This window comes from Heloderma suspectum, chromosome 7 (assembly GCF_057233095.1).
Source record: "Heloderma suspectum isolate Gila_16-S chromosome 7, 16-S_ref, whole genome shotgun sequence".
NCBI lineage: Eukaryota > Metazoa > Chordata > Lepidosauria > Squamata > Helodermatidae > Heloderma > Heloderma suspectum.
Window position 1 is genome coordinate 84,801,971 of NC_139464.1, and position 16,936 is coordinate 84,818,906.

Consider the following 16,936-nt stretch of genomic DNA (forward strand, 5'->3'; position numbering starts at 1 on the left):
GGGGAAAAACAACCCACGCTGAATCTCCTGCACTGGATACGGATGACACAATAAGCCATGCTGACATTAACATGGCTCATAAACTACCGTGCCTTATCATGATGTGTGAACCCAGTCAATGGCTGTATTTTGACGTCATGTGATAGAATGGTTTGGTGAGACATGCCTAGCCTTCCCTGGCCTAGCAATGCAGCTGCAAGGAGGAGTTTGGAAGCTTCCCCTTTTGATTAACCACAGCTTTTCGTGTTATCTGAATGTGGCAAATTGTGGTTAATCTTAATTATAGTTTGTTTCAAACCAGTCAGCTTCAAAGTATAGTTGCTGAAGCTGGCTTGTTTCAACTAACCATTGTTAAGATTGACCACAATTATGGATTTGTATGACATGTAAAGCTGTGCTTAATCAAAAGCGGAAGCAAAAGCTCCTGAACTCCTCTCTTCCTAGACATGCAGGAGGAGGAAAGGGCTAGGGGAGCACACAAGCCCAGAGTTTGGTTTGGTCGTCTCACTAAACTATAGTTTAGCATAGCTTTTCCCAACCTGGTGCCCTCAAGATATTTGGGACAAGTCCCAGAATTCCTGACCATTGGCCATGTTGGCTAGAGCTGATGGGAGTGGATGTCCAAAACATCTGGAGAGCATCAGGTCAAGAAAGGTTGATTTAGCATGATAACCAGAGAATCTTTAAGAAGAGGCTGTAAGACTTTACTATTTTGGTTAGCTTTCACTTGCTGGCATTACGCTACCATCAGTGCTATTCCCTTAGCTGCCTGTGATGTTTAATAATGTATATAGCCACTTTAGATTCAGAGCCAAGTGTGTTTGCTTTAAAAAACAACAACAAACACAGAGTTCCCCCCCGCCCCAGGGCTAACTTAGTTTGGAATGAAATTTCCTTGGCTTTAAAAACCAAACAGTCAGCAACTAAGTAAGTTTTCTATGTTACACCATCTTTTTCTAGTAAGATCCGTCGTTGTCATCATGGACATGCTTACATAGGTGTGAGTTTTGTCACGGATTTCCCACTCTTCCTTTCTCCACGACCATCCAAATTATTCTAAATATTTGGCTTTTCTTCTGAGGACTACATCAGAATGCTATATGAAGATACACGTGAACATATATATTCTTATGTTCTCTTGGCTTAACTGAGTTCAGCAAACTGTTTGCATAGACCACCACTGTTAGAGGGCATCTTTCCCTCAGGCAGCTAGTTGACCACTGGGTGAACAGAATGCTGGACTAGATGGACCTTGGTCTGATCCAGCACAGCTCTTCTGATATTCTTATGTTCTCTTCCTGGGATGGGGAAACGATAGGTCTCATTAGTCAGAGGCACTGAAACTCAGATCTAAGCTGTAGTTGTTAACATTTACAAAGCTTTTTGTTCTTGGATTTATTTCCCGATTCCCAACCAAGGCAACCCATGATTGGCTGCCCTTATATGCGAACCAGGTTATTAAAAAATCAAATACAATGTACAATAAAATGACTAGTTTAACAGATTGAAACAAACAAAAACCGATTAAATATACGTAGTCTCAATAAATATTGAAATGCCAACAGAATATGCTAAGAACAAATGCCTGCTCCGTGACCAGTTAATTATCGGTCTTCTTTGAGCACTGCAAACACCTTCTAAACAGAAAGGTCTTTTCACTATCCTTCTTAAATGCCAAGTATGAGCCAGCTTAGCAAGCCTTTCTAGGTGAGGAGTTCCATAGCAAGGGCAAAGGGCAAAGAAGGCCTTCAATCTTGTTCCCACCCTCTATGATGAATATATTTTTGCATGAGCATTCATAGGCAAGAGCCTCCTTCATCAAATGCATGTTGCATTCAGCAACTTTATGGTTAGCCGTTCGGCCAGGGTGAATACGTCTAGGAAAGCAGCTTAACAGATCTGCTGTTCAGCCATCCTATAAAGCACAGGTTCTGGAGAGTGGAGAAGGTGGTTTCAATTTTTTGCATGTATTTTCAAGCTATTATGGCTGTTTGCAGAATTCTTAAAATTGTACCCACAAATATGGGGTGCAAGTTCATGTAATTTGGGATCAGCATACAATCCTGTAGCATAGGAACAGGCAGTAACCTAACTACCCTCTTCCAAGCATCTCAGGCAAACCAGTGGTTCTCCGTGTTGGCTCCAAAAAGGAAATCTGTTTTGGTCTTGAAAGCTTATACAAGGAGTATGGCAGGCTGATGAGAATTCCCCATCTGCTGATTTTTGTAAGGGCGCTTGCCTAAAGGAAATGCATCAGAGCCTACACACAAGTGTGCACCCTGACCCAACCAAACAAGTAATGCAAGAGAAAGTGGGAATACTGGTTTATCTAGAAGAATTTTTCTTTTTGTGCTCCGGGATTTATTTGGTATCATCTTTTCCTGGGAAGGAAAGCCAAACTGTCTTGAACTGGAAGAAATGTGTTGGATGATTTCCTGTGTTTGTTGCAAGACTGCGTAGGTATTTCACTGTTTGGGGTTTTCCTTGGTAATTACATAATGTGGAAATGATATTGTTTAAATTTTATTTTCTCTTGCCTTGACATTCGAGTTCTAAGTCTATGGCCAGCCTGTCTTATCTTGCAAAAACAGAGCCCTTGTGGCAACAAAACCAGCATGTTTGTGGTGAAATGTTTGTGGACCAGACCCTGCCTTGTCATGTTTTTATATATATAAACACAAGGAGAGACAGTATTTTTTTTTTTTTTTACAGAATATGGCAATAAAACTAAGAAAACAGAAGAAATAGCAGCAGGCATTTTGCATTTCAATGTAGAACAGAAATGAGTGCAGCATCCGTTAGGAGTGGGTGTGGGGTGAAATTTTTTAACACTTCCAAGTGTGACTTCCCTTTTATAAAATCATGCCCTAGCTTAGGAAGTCAAGTTCTCCTTTTCTTTTGATGGTAGGTGATCATGGCTTTGATGGTAATTCTGTGTGCCAGGACGCATGGCATTTGAAGACACATTTAGCAATTTTTAAAAGATCTAATGCAGCTGAGCAGTCAAGCAGCTTGAAGTGTATCCTCCCACTTGTCGATAATTATAGCTTGGGTCTCCATGGAGCTTTTCAGCACGCTGCCTTCTTGATCTCAGTATCTTTGCAGGATTCAAGAGTTAGCTTTGAACTGTTTTACCAAGTTGTTCCTTCCGTGAGATGAACTTGGTGAAGAGAGTGTGACTGTGAAACCCCCTGACACTGCAGGAGGGGTTTTTCTTTGCTCTTGAAACGACTGGAAAGATTTACCTCAAATTTTACAGCAGTGTTTTCCTCCTCTGCTGAACTGAAACCTGGACAGCTTAAGCTGCTAAGGAGTTTTTCCCCACCCAAATTATATGACTGAGTGTAGAACTAGTATGAATATGAGCAGATATGGTAGTACTGATGCAAAATGTACTGGTGGTAACAGAAGAGTGACAATAAGCTATAAGCTTTAATAAAAGTTTAAAAAAATATTTTTATTGTGTCTTTGGAATACTATCAGGAAAGCTGGGGAGAGGGCAGTGCTTAAGAGATATAACTATGCTCAGGCCTATGTTCAGGCCTAGAAGAAATCCCTGGTCCTCCATTCTCAGTGTGTGGGAGACTGCAATTGCTTTGTGGTGAGGGAAAGTTACTTCATACCTGTTCAGAGGTATGATATTATATAATTCAATAATAATAATAATAAAAATAATAATAATGCTTCATATCTGTTTAAATAAAGCAAATGGCCATAGATGGGAGTGGTGCTAAATGGAATAAAGGCAGGCAGGATGGGGCTACAAGAGAACGTCAATGTCACTTTCAATGTGTGTTTTCTTCTTAAACTGCTGGTATAAATCGAGGGAAGATTGTTTTGAGAGTTACCCTTTAACCCAGTTTTTCTTGTGTGAGAACGAGATGCCAAAATGAGAGAGAGCTTACAGTCCACCTCATCTGGAACAGCCAGCAAAGATAGTCTTTGCTACCCACCCTCAGGCAAAGCTGTATTTTTTCCACTGATAATAGGACATAATGAGCCTTCTTGTTTGTAATTGAAAGCACTGAAATTACATGGAATCAATGCAGCCACAGTCGCTCTGATTTTGTCAGAGAAGAGGGAAATCCTGTGTTCAAGTAGGGAGAAACACGCTGACCAGGTGCTTGTTGTTGTTGTTGTTCAGTCGTTAAGTCATGTCCGACTCTTCGTGACCCCATGGACCTTCCTGTCCTCTGCTCTCTCCCGGAGTGTGCTCAAATTCATATTCATTGCATCGGTGATGCTATCTAGCCATCTCATCCTCTGCCGTCCCCTTCTCCTTTTGCCTTCAATCTTTCCCAGCACCAGGGTCTTTTCCAGGGAGTTTTCTCTTCGCATCTGGTGATGTCCATGTGTAGAGTCGCCTCTGGTGCTGTTGGAAAAGAGTGTTTGCTATGATCAGCGTGTTCTCTTGGCAAAACTCTATTAGCCTTTGTCTTGCTTCATTTTGTACACCAAGGCCGTGCTTGCCTGTTATCCCGGTGATTTCTTGACTTCCTACTTTGGCATTCCAATCCCCTATGATGAAGAGGACATCTTTTTTTGGTGTTAGTTCTAGAAGGTGTTGTAGGTCTTCATAGAACTGATCAACCGCAGCTTCTTCGGCATCAGTGGTTGGGGCATAGACTGGAATTACTGTGATGTTGAATGGTTTGCCTTGGATTCGTACTGAGATCATTCTATCGTTTTTGAGATTGTACCCCAGTACTGTTTTTCCCACCCTTTTGTTGACTATGAGTGCTACTCCATTTCTTCTAAGGGATTCTTGCTCACAGTAGTAGATATGATGGTCACCTGAATTAAATTCGCCCATGCCTGGCCATTTTAGTTTACTGATTCCCAAGATGTCGATGTTCAATCTTGCCATCTCATGCTTGACCACCTCCAGCTTACCTTGATTCATTGATCTGACATTCCAGGTTCCTAAACAATATTGTTCTTTACAGCATCAGATTTTCTTTTCACCACCAGACACATCCACAGCTGAGTGTCCTTTCGGCATTGGCCCAGCCGCTTCACTCTTTTTGGCGCTACTTGGAAATACCCTCTGCTCTTCCCCAGTAGTATATTGGACACCTTCCAACCTGAGGGGCTCATCTTCCGGCATCATACTTTTTAGCCTTGTGATACGTTCCATGGGGTTTTCTTTGCAGGAATACTGGAGTGGGTTGCCATTGCCTTCTCTAGTGGACCACATTTTGTCAGAACTCTCCGCCGTGACCTGTCCGTCTTGGGTGGCCCTGCACGGCATAGCTTATGGCTTCACTGAGTTATGCAAGCCCCTTCGCCACAACATGGCAGTGATCCATGAAGGGGGACCAGGTGCTTAGAAAGAACCAAAGACACTAATCACATTAAATGATTCCTGATAATGGGTTTTAGTGTTTGGCTTCATTCTTAACAAAGCTTAACCTCATAAACCTTTGTGGCATGTAAACAAGATACCCATAGTGAGGCTGCCCCAAAACAAATGAAGCAGCATTCCCACTGACAAAGTGCTGTGACTGGGATCAAATCTATATGTAAGTCCGAAAAAATGCTAAATTTAATAATTGATGCTTCCCTGAAAAAAAAATTGCATATTTTTTGGACTCTGGAAATATCAGAAACCAGATGCTGGAGATGGATTTTTGGCAGTTTAGAGATAGATGGTATACAGGGCAGGGATTACAAGCTGCATGCAGTAAAGAGCTTGTGTGCCTGAATATTGAAAGCATGACCCAGGCCCCTTGGGGCGGAAGCTTTCCTCCTCCTCCTCTTCCTCTTCGGACCACAAGGGCCAGAAAAGTGGTTATTAATAGTAGTTGGACAGAGAATCACAATGTAAGGATTTAAAGCAGGCATTCCTCTGACTACAATACCCTCCCACTGAAGTGAAAAACAGTTTGACAAGGCCACACTGGTACCCAGGAGCAAGCTGCTACAGGACAGACCTAGAAGAGAAAACCTTGTTATGTGGCTTGTTGTTCCTAGTGAGTTTGAGGTTGCTGGGCTGTCTATAAGCAAGTACAAGCCTACCACCCAAGGCCTATGAGAGGGCAGTATCATTGTCCAGGATGCGCTGTAGATCATTGATGATTCATTTGAGTGCTTTTAGCTAGATAACTACAAGTGGTGTTTTGTTGTTACTAACACAGACAGCAGACTCTGCAACAAACTGAGATGCCACCTCATATCTACTGAGATGTCCCTATATCCACTCTGGAAACACTATTACAGGACCTAATAACACCACAGTCAACATCAGAGCATGACTGGTGCAAGACCTCCCTCCGGCTGAGGGGGGAAGACATGCTGCCACCCCTGGAGCTTTGGGGGAGAGCAAATTGCTGCCACCGCACTCTGCTGCCGGGGTTTGGGGGGATAGCATGAGCCATTATGTGCAGCTGCCAGGTGTGGAGTCAGGAGCGCGAGCCACTGTGCTGTACTGCTGGAGAGGGGAGTATAAATGTGAGGTAGTATAAGCTGTTGTGCACTGCTGCCAGGGGTGGAGGCGAACTGGTGCTGCTGCCGGGCAGGGGGAATGTGAGCTGCCCTGCAAACCTTCTCCTCCTCCTGCCCTCCACTCAATACCTCACTCTGAGGCATTCTTTTCCAGAGTGAGGCATTGGTGGGAAGGTGGCCCTGGAGATTGCCTCTTCCCAACTGGATGGTCTGAATACCAGATCTAGCGGCTGAGGGATCAGGAAGCCATGGTGTGAGGTTGTGGCGAAGATTCAGATGGACAGGAAAGCCCAGCAGCAGAACTTTTCAGGCAGAGGTCTGACCAGAGGGGGCTATAGCAAGTAGTTCCTGTAACAGAATCATTCTGGATGCAACAGGAAGAGCTGGAGGCAGAGGAAGACTGCTGCTATATAGCATCTGTTCCTAGCTGTGACTGGCTGGGAAAATCTGGTCTGAGGGAAAAGCTATGAGAGATAGTTAACTGGGGAGGACTCTCTCACTTACTAGGAATGGTTAAAAAGTATATTTAATTTAAGTACATTTAAGCAATCCCATTATTATCTGAAAAAAGCACTCTGTTCCCTTGTATATATAATTCCCTTACTAAATATCTTAGTTTTCTTACTCTTGTCTCTAGTGGTGGTGTCAATCCCATGCCTGTGCAACAAGAACCTGGTTACTAGGTTGCCAAAAGAGAACAGGGGGTTGATTTTTGGTGGCTGTGGATAAAGGTTTTGTAGCTGAGCCAGCCTTATGGCAGGGAGTTTGCCTGGCAGTTACATTGTACTCCTTTCAGCACCAGGTGAAGTTGTTTTCCCAGCATTTTAGCACTCTTTTAGCTCTGCTGTTTTAAATCTTAAATCTCTGCATGACTGCTAGGGTTTATTCTGGTTGTACTTTTATATTGTAGTTTTAAGCTTTCATATTTTATATTGTTTTATGTTCTACTTTATAGTTTTACTTTTTGTGAACTGCCCAGAGAGCTTCAGCTATTGGGCGGCATATAAATAAACAAACAAACAAATTTGGCTAGGTGGGTTTTCTGGAGAGCCGTGCCGAGTGCTGTCCTGCTTTGGTCTTTGCCGCAGCAGGGGAACAGCTGGTGTGGGTCTGCAGAGCGGCTGCCTGCTTATGCCTTCCTTAAGGTGAGGGATAGGGTGGGAGGTGGCAGCGGCAGGAGCTGCTCTGGAGAGCCGCAGTGGCTGCTTTCCTGCTGCAGCATTTGCTACAGGAGGAGAGTGGCCAGCAGCTACTTTGAGAGGTATGCGTTGGTGGCATTGGGACTCCTAGCAGCAGGCATGTGGGATCCCCCACTGCCTGAGTTGGGGGATTTACCCCACCTCATGGGCGGGCCAGTGCTGCATTAGGGGCTCATTCACTTTCTCATCTTCTAATGTAATATAAGCCATCTTCTGTTAGCAATGGCCTTTTGCATTCTACATAGAGCAAACAGGCCAGTCTCTTCGGAAAAGAATCAATGGACAAAAAGCTGACATCAGAAATGGCAATATTCAAAAAACAGTGGGGGAAAACATTTCAGTCTTCCAGACCATTCTATCACTGACCTTAAGGTGGACACTGTGGAGCAAAGAAACTTCAAAGGGAGATTAGAGCGAGAGACTGCTGAGTTAGGACTGAATCTCCAGAGACTTGAATCAGGATAAAAGATTTTTATCACATGACATGTATCAGTTGGCTTTCGTAGTGCCAGGGTGTTTGTGTTATCAGCAGCAACTGTACTGTGAATGACAAAGTAATTGTCACTGTCAGTACTTTCTACATTTAATTTCCTTCTGATCTGATTGTTTAAACTTCCATCCCCCACCAGACACCATCACCTGGTTCTCATGTAACGACAGCCATGGTTTAAACAACCCATGGGTTGTCATGCACAAGTGGGAGAGCTCTTTTAATCAACAACTTATGATCAGCTTGGCTGTAGGCTGCTGAATGTGATGTGTGAACCCGCAGTACTGGGTTATTAAACAACCCTGTGGTCAACCCATGTTTTGTTGGTTGTGCACAAACAGGTTGATGATTAAAAGCGGAAGTGGCTGACATGATGTAGGCAACATGCCTGCTCTCTCCCACTTATCCCCGAAAGGCCATGGGTAAATTGGCCCGTTATGTACTGAATATAAACCTAAAACTCTCTATAACTGTCCATGCATCTGATGAAGTGGGCTATAGTCCACGACAGCTTATGCCAGAATAAATGTGTTAGTCTTTAAGGTGCCACAAGACTTGTTGTTGTTTTTATTTATTTACATATTTAATTAATGAAAGGTGAACATACCAGATTTTTTGATAAGCCAACATATTCCGTTTCAGAAAGCCAGATTCCACAACCAGAGATACTTTCATTATCGTCACAGGATGGATCTGTTAAAATTGAGAAGCTGCTTGTATGTGATCTATGTCTCCCTCCAAAGGTTTAGCAATTGAATCCTTCTGATGGCTCATTGAGACTGCCACATATGCTGAGATATGGATCATTTTTATAGCTCCTGTCAAATGTTCTATGGCAAGCACCACTTATTTCTTTTGTTGCTCTCTCTAGAACTATCTCATCTAGTGAGCCTAATATACAGTGAAATAAATTAGCATAGAAGTTTAGAGATGTAGCATAATTGCAGCTGCTTGGCAAAGGCTTATTTAGCAAGTGTTTAGAGTCATGTGCTGCACGGACCATTCCACAGCTGTGTTTAAAGGAACTGGAGCTTGACGTCCTGTACTTTCCTCTTACAAGGAAAAAGGAATCAGGATGCATGCCTTGTGTGAAACAAGAAAATGAGCACTAGGTGTACTACTGCAAAACAGGACAACCAGTACACCTCCAGAGTACACCAGGAATTTCAGCTAAAAATAAAGCAAGAGAAGAATTGTGTGCTTTTTCTCACAAAATCCCTTCTACCAGAAAACCGATTTCTGTCTGACCTGACCAAGTTAGATGAAGATTCTGTTGCATACAACTATGCCAATTTGTCATTCCCCGCCACCCCTGCTTACTGTGTATTCAGAGACATTGTAAAATTGTGTGGCTAAGGTGGTCATGTCAATATGGTTCAAGGAAAAAAGGGGGAAGGGAACGTCCCTTTCCAAAACTTGACTGGGAGACTGACTTTTCCTAAATGGGGCATTGGTTGACCCTGAGTCCTCCACCCTCTCACTGGTTAAAAAGGATTTAAAATCCCAGATCCTCACCCCAGAGGGAGAAAGCATTTTACTCCAGCCCAGCCACGAAGAACTGGGCCACCTCTAGGAGACTATGATCAATAGACACAGTGCAGACATCTTGGCCTAGTTCTCACTAAGGTGCTAAGCCTGAGACTGGGCTGTTGATGTAGGTGGGGACTCACACAATTGAATGTACCCTTCATTAAAATATTTTTTTAAAGGCTGAACATGGGGAGAAGTTCTTTGGAACTCCCTGCCCTTGGAAGTCAGGCAGGTGCCAACACTGTGTTGCTTCTGGCGCCTCCTGAAAACAGTTCTGTTCCAAGAAGTATTCCTTAAATGACCAGCCATGGTTTTTATTGGCATTTTGTTTGTAATAATTTTAATATGATGTTTTAATCTTTAATCTTTTTAACTATTGTTCTTCATGTGTTCACTGCTCCAGAATCTGTTTGGATGGGGAGCAATATACAAATGCTGTAAAACAAACAAACACACACATCTAAGATGGAACTCTTCTCCCTGACATTTAGTTTTCACATTGGAAGGATTGTATGGACTTTGTATGGAGGAAAATTAAGTCATGAGAATCTCCATCTTCAGTCTGAAGTGGTTTAGTCCACTTACAGGTTTACTTCTGAGTAAGAAGTAGCTCATGTTGTGAGTTTTTATCAGGAATTGCTAGTGTTAGAACTGGGAGCCTCCAGTTCTGTGTGTACCTACTCCATGTAATGAGGTAACATTACTGCAGCTTGGGCCCTCTTGAACTTCCTGAAGATTCCTGGACTTCCTCTTTGCGCTGGGATGTTGCTGAGCAACAAGGTCCTGCCAGTTCTGGTGTGTTTCTGTGCATCCCTCAGCTCCAACTCCTGGATCTTGCTTCCCTGTTTCCCCTCTGACAACTGCCTATTGCTTAGCACTGTTAGCCATTAAACAGCTATCACATGGTGCCCAGCCATCCTCTGGGAGTGTCTGACTGAGGGGAGAAAGCGCCCTCAAATTTTAGATGCTATCTGAAGCAGGTTGTATTTCACCCTCAGAAAAAGAAGGGGGAAAGAATGTCTTTGGTTGAAAATAAATCAAACTAGCATTGTGTGTTGTGACTTCAATGGAAGGATGGGGCATATGTTCCTAAATAAGTAAATAATATAAGATGGAGTCTTTGAGCAAGGGAGTCAGGGAGGCCAAGACAACTCTCTACTTTTGCTTGAAACTGTTCTCTTCCTACCTGGGCAGCAGAAGTGAAGAGTGAAGAGAATCAAGTGTGGGTGTAGTGGTTAGAGCAGGGATGGGGAGCATGTGGCCCTCCAGATGCTGTTGGACTGCAACTCCCATCATTCTTTATCATTGGCTATGCTGGCTAGGGCCGATGGGAGTTGCGGTCTAACAATATCTGAAGGGTCACACATTCCATACACCTGGGTTAGAGTGTTGGATTAGAACTAGGAGAAACCTGAGTTCAGATCCCTCCTTGGTCATGAAGCTCACTGGGTGGCTTTGGTCCAGTCACTATCTCCTAGCTTAATGGGGTTGTTGTAACAGGGAAATGGGGTGGGAGACGGGGAAACCATATGCACCATCTTGAGCTCTTTGGAAGAAAGGTGGGATATACATGCATATATCTAAATAGCGACTGTGTGTCATGAAAATGGGGCACTCATCTATGAGGCATTTAAAGCATGCTCTGAATCCACCAGGACGAGGATGAAGATAAGTGCTACCACATAAACAGTCGGACTCTGCTTTGTGGTAAGACATATCTGCTTACGGCCTGCTTGCCAGGATTCAACACTGATTTCTTTACATGTTTTCATGTATGGTGTCAGGCTCCAGGCTGCAATGTGTATCCACTCATTATGGTCTGCTTTGCAGGATCTAGGAATCTACTAGCACTGTGAGATGAGTGGCCTGGCCTGGCAGAAGGAAGCAGAGCAATTATTCTTCCACTCCCATGTATTCATGTGGTTTTCGCTGTGCAGCTGTTGTTTTTCAAAATTTCCATTCGTGCAATTTCACAAATTTGTACCCACCCACCCTTTTTGGAACATTTACAACTATTAAAGGGGGAAATTGTGAATAGGAATAGAGGCAAAGAAATGAGGCAAGAGGTAAAAGCTGTAGGTTATCTGGAACTTGTGCGCAGCAGCCAGCAATGCCCCAGACCAGACCAGGTGGGAGTAGTTGTTAAAAGCATGGAGGGCATATTTTAGTTCAAAACGGTCATTCCATCTAACAAAAGCATGTATGAATCAAAACTGACTTTGGCTCTGTATGTGCTTTAATCTGACAGTAGTATTCTGTACGCTACCGGAAGGGAGCTGATGGGGATGTATGTATGTAACATCTTCTGTGCTTCCCTGCTAGGTTTTTGTTGATACTGTAATATATGACAGTGCTCAGGAGACATGTAGAGCAAGCTACTAGCATAACTTTGCTGGCTCACATGTATCTTCAGGCAATAGAATGCCAGATATATTTGGCAGTCAGTGTTGGTTATTTTTATTTAGAGACTCGACTGGGGATGGGGGAATCGGTGAGCCTTGAATTCCCAACTGTGAGCCTTTGTTGTTGTTTGAACGGGAAAAGGGTGGCCATGTGTGTACTTTTCCCTCATTAACTAAAGCATGAGAATTCATATTTTTCCCCAAATGCCCATTTTTCTAACAAATGCATTATGTGAATGCAATTGCAAGTTCAGGAATAGGTGAGCTTTGCTCAAAAAATGTGTTCATGTTCGGGGGTGGGTCCAGGACGAGTTCTGATGTTTAACAAACTGAAATGAAATTTCTGTACATTCCTCGTCTTGGCCTTACATTTCATTTCCAAAATGTTGTGGATAAAAGTGGCATAGATGGATTGCAGAAACAGAAGCCAAATGCCTTTATGTTGCTCTGCTCTCTCAAATCTTGCTTTTGCGCTGGATAGATGAGGCATTAAGTTTTCCTATGGAATGGAAAGTGCTTGGATTTAAAGGCAGTATTTATCTTATTGGCTAATGCCCAAACATTGTGATGCCAGTGAGGGCTAGCAGATGGAGTATTAGATGGAGTATATTGCGCAACATTTACTGTACTAGGAAGAAACCGTCCAGTATTTTCATGGCTGATGCTTGTAGCCTGATATTCAACCACTGACAGGAGGGGCATATACTTGACCATATTGGTTATGGGGTGTGCATGCAGGGGCAGAGGCTCCGCAATTGTCACCTTGAACTTCATAGCAAGTGGGGACTGATGGGTGAGGGTAATTGGGGAATTACTTCTCTATGCTGCTACTTATAGTACATCTTCCCCATCCCAAAATGGCCCAGAATTTCAAGATGGTAGCAGTATGTTGAATGGAAGGGTGGAATCATAGGCAGAAGAGGATGTCAAGGGCATTTCAGTATGGCACATTTTTCTCCCGCAATGTAAAATGTTAGGTATGCATATGGTGGGGCTTTGCATTTACCTTGCACAAGGCTTCCAACAGTGCAATTGTATACATGTCTACTCAGAAGTCAGCCCCATTGAGTTCAGGGTGTTTACTCCCAGGTAAGTTGGTTTAGGATTGTCTTATGGCAGATATGAAACCAAGTGAACATCTCTTGTCATTTGACCTCCTATTAGAATTAAGGACCAGTTCTCAATGAAGGACAGTAAGATTCATGGCTCGTTCCAGCGCACGTTCAACCATTTGTGCATATGAATTACATTTATACATGAGTTAAACTGTTTGCATATGAATAACATTTTAATGGTAGATGCTTGCGTTTCCTCTAATCTTATAGACACTTAACATTTTTAATAATCAGTAACATCAAAATATTGAAGAGTGCAGCAACTTTAGGTGGACCAGTATTCCATAGTGTTACAGTATGTGACCGCCTTAGAATGTTTACTCTAGTTCAAAAGATCTATTTTTTCTAGGGCTAGCCAGATCCCCCCCCCCCCCCCAATTTCATAGTCCCATTTACAAGACACAAAAGTAAGGGGCCATTTGGGGGATATCTGAGAGCAGAACAAAAAGTGTAGAAATTGTTGGTGAAACTAAGGAGATCTGGATATAGTCATGAGTTCCATAATACTCTGAATTCCCTCCTTAAAATTAATGAGGGTTTCATCCCCGGTTTGCCCCACTGCTTCCTCCCCCTCCCCCCAAATTCAAGCTGAAAGTTCTTTAATAACTTTTGCCTCAGCCCTACTTTTCTTGCCTTTTACCTTCTTGAATTGAAGCACTGTTTCAGAAGGATCCAAAGACAGGTTGGTGGCATTTTAGATCAATAAAATGGCAAGCAGTGTCCATCCTTTGTTGGCTGCTATCAAGAGTAGATACGTTTTCATGAGCTGGAGCTTTGAAAAGGTGCATTCATCAGTCATGTCCAACAAGCCTGGCACCCTAGGCAGTCACCTGCCTCTAAATCCAGCCCTAGTGCAAACCCAACTTCTCTGAAACAATTGATACTTAATGCCCCATTTCCTCAGGTGGATTGGATGGTGGGTCAGTTTAGAGCTGTACATTGTGATGAAGGGCCACTCCTTTGCAGATAGGGGATCATCCCATTCATGCCAAACATTATTTGGAAATTGCCCCTGACTAAATGGAAAGGGATGGAAGGAGATAACACTGCTGGGCCAGCTGGTGTTCTTATACTGGCTGGATTCATCTTATGACCTTATGGTTGCTGACCTCTATTTAATATTAATTCAGATGACATACTTGACCCATCAGGTATACTTCTTGTAATGGGATTTCTGTGTGTATGTGTGGGCATGCGTTTGTGTTTTAATGAGGGAGAGCAGGGGAACTGCTTGCCAGTGACAGCAAAAACCTGCTACTATTTTGTCTTTGTGGCCGGGCAGGTCAGAGAGGTGGAGGACAGAGAAGATATTTTTGAAATGCAAGTTATTTATTCATAGCCGGGATTGCAAATGGTGGGAAAGGAAAAGGTGAGAAAATGCCCTGTCTTAGTAATTTTTTCTTCTTTTTCTCTTTCAGTGAGCATGTTTTTGAACACGTTAACGCCCAAGTTCTACGTTGCCCTAACAGGCACTTCCTCATTAATCTCAGGGCTTATTTTGGTAAGTACTAGATATTACATTTTACAACTTCAGTTCTGTAATACTTTGCAACATTAGTTTCTACGTCTACAAAATTCTGATCTTTGTAGTCTTCCCCCATCCAGTTAAGCATCTATGTACTTAACAGAATTTGTGTTGGTCACAGGCTGTGAGGTTGGTCTCATACATCCCCCCAAAGACTTCATGAGGTGGGGCCTGGTGATGTTGCAAGACTTGCAAATTCTAGAAAGCATCTTCCATCCCCAGTGGCTCTGGAGTATTCTGCATACAAGTAGTTTTGGACAACAAACGTGGGTTTTAAAAATAAAGCCATTATCCCGATGAAGTTAAGCACTTTATAGTCCTATTGATTTCAGTGGGAGAGAGTTAAACGTGTGCTTAACTTCTTTGCTTTAGCTAGACTGTGCCCAGATTAAGGTACAACATGGAATTTCCCCACATGAAAAGCGAAGTTCAACTGTTTACAACAGAATGTACAAAAAAGCACAGGTTACACATTGCAAGCCTATGCTGCTCCATTTTACTGCCCCTTGATTTTTTTTATTGTAGTTGGAAGTGTTTTTAATGCTGTGTTTTAATGTTGTGTTTTAATATTGTGAACCGCTGAGAAGTTTTATGATATTCAGCGGTATATAAATGCCATAAATAAATAAACAAACAAACAAACATACCTAAAGAAGCTCAGCCAGATCATATTTATCAGTGTCTACACCTTCTGAAGACTGGGGAAGGCAATGGCAAACCACCCCGCTATAGTCTGCCATGAAAACGCCAGCCTAAGCAGGCGTCCCTCTAGGGGTCAGTAATGACCCGGTGCTTGCACAGGAGGATCCTTTCCTTTCCTTTCCTTTCCTTTCCTTTCCTTTCCTTTCCACACCTTCTGAAACATTGATGTTCTTTACTTTGTATTCTGATTGTACCTGAGGCCTTGACGACCTCTCCTGAAGCCCTTCCTCCCACTCCTAATCCCTTCTTTTTCTCCCCAGTGTCAGCTTTGTTATTGTATTGGAGATTGGGGCGTCTCATCCAAAGGCCTCCCGAATCCTTGAGCCAACACTGACTCTCAGGAAAATATTAAATAAATTTCCAGAAGAAGAAAAATCAAACACTGCACCTAATCTTCTATTCTATTATCATTAACACAGCATCCATCTTCTTATCATTTCCAAAGGCCATCATTTTTGACAGTTCTATTGCACTGTTCTAATAGCCAGATTCTGTGTGTGGCAGTATTCCACAAGATCTGTTGTTGTATCTTGTAAACTGCCTTGATGAGGCTTCACCTTGAAAGGCAGAATAAACATTCTTTAAATAAATGAATATGATGGGCACAGAACCATCATGATCATTTGCAAGGTGCAAGTTGGGCAGCCAGATATTTAGCATACAGCATGTTGTGGCGAAGGGGCTTGCGTAACTCAGTGAAGCCATAAGCTATGCCGTGCACGGCCACCCAAGATGGACAGGTTATGGCAGAGAGTTCTGACAAAATGTCCTTAAAGCAGCCCTCTCCAACCTGATGCCCTCTCGATGTTTTGGACTACAGCGCCCAGCATTCCTGACCGTTGGCCATGCTGCCTGAGGCCGATGGGAGCTGAAGTCCAAAATATCTGGAGGGCACCAGGTTGGGGAAGGCTGTCTTAAAGCAACAAAGTGACTTTAGAAAGAGTGCTAAAAAATAAGTATTGCTTATTTTTTAAGTTTTCCGCAATTTCCAATTTTTTCACCCCATCCCCCCGCCCCAGAAAAAAAGGTCTTTTTCCCCCCATGGCCTCAAAATTTCCAGAAATTTTGTATCTCTATCTGTAATTGCTATTTACATTTCTAACAGTCCGATCCTATGTTCTGCTGTGTAGTGACTGCTGATAATAGGACAGAGCACTGGGCTTTCTGTGTTGGTACAAGCGGCCCTGTGTGCTGGGAGCCAGCATCTCTCCCTGTGCTGGGGAAGAAACAGCCACAGGCAGAACTGGAGAAAGGGATTTTGTTGGAAGGAAGTGGAGAGAGTGCAGGAAGTGTCCTGTTCCATGGACACACCCAGTACTGATCAACACAAATGTTAATCTGTCTGTCTCCAAATAATTAAACATTTAATTAATTAATTAATTAATTAAATTTATTAATCGCCCATCTGGCTGGTTACCCAGCCACTCTGGGCGATGCACAAAGTATGTAATAGAACAGTTTAAAACAATAAAATTCTACAATAAAAACACCATATTTCTAAAAATACCCTAACCCACCCCAAATGCCTG

The 16,936-nt window shown here is 42.9% G+C and overlaps 1 protein-coding gene across 6 annotated transcripts in view; it reads left to right on the forward strand.

Moving 5' to 3' along the window:
• ST7 (suppression of tumorigenicity 7) overlaps window positions 1-16,936 on the forward strand; it is a 165,665-nt gene that overhangs the window by 84,100 nt on the left and 64,629 nt on the right. For all 6 annotated transcript variants that reach the window (XM_084810820.1, XM_084810819.1, XM_084810815.1 and 3 more), the window contains one exon: window positions 14,599-14,681. In XM_084810820.1, coding sequence (XP_084666946.1) covers window positions 14,599-14,681 — 83 coding nt within the window. The remainder of the gene's footprint in view (window positions 1-14,598; window positions 14,682-16,936) is intronic.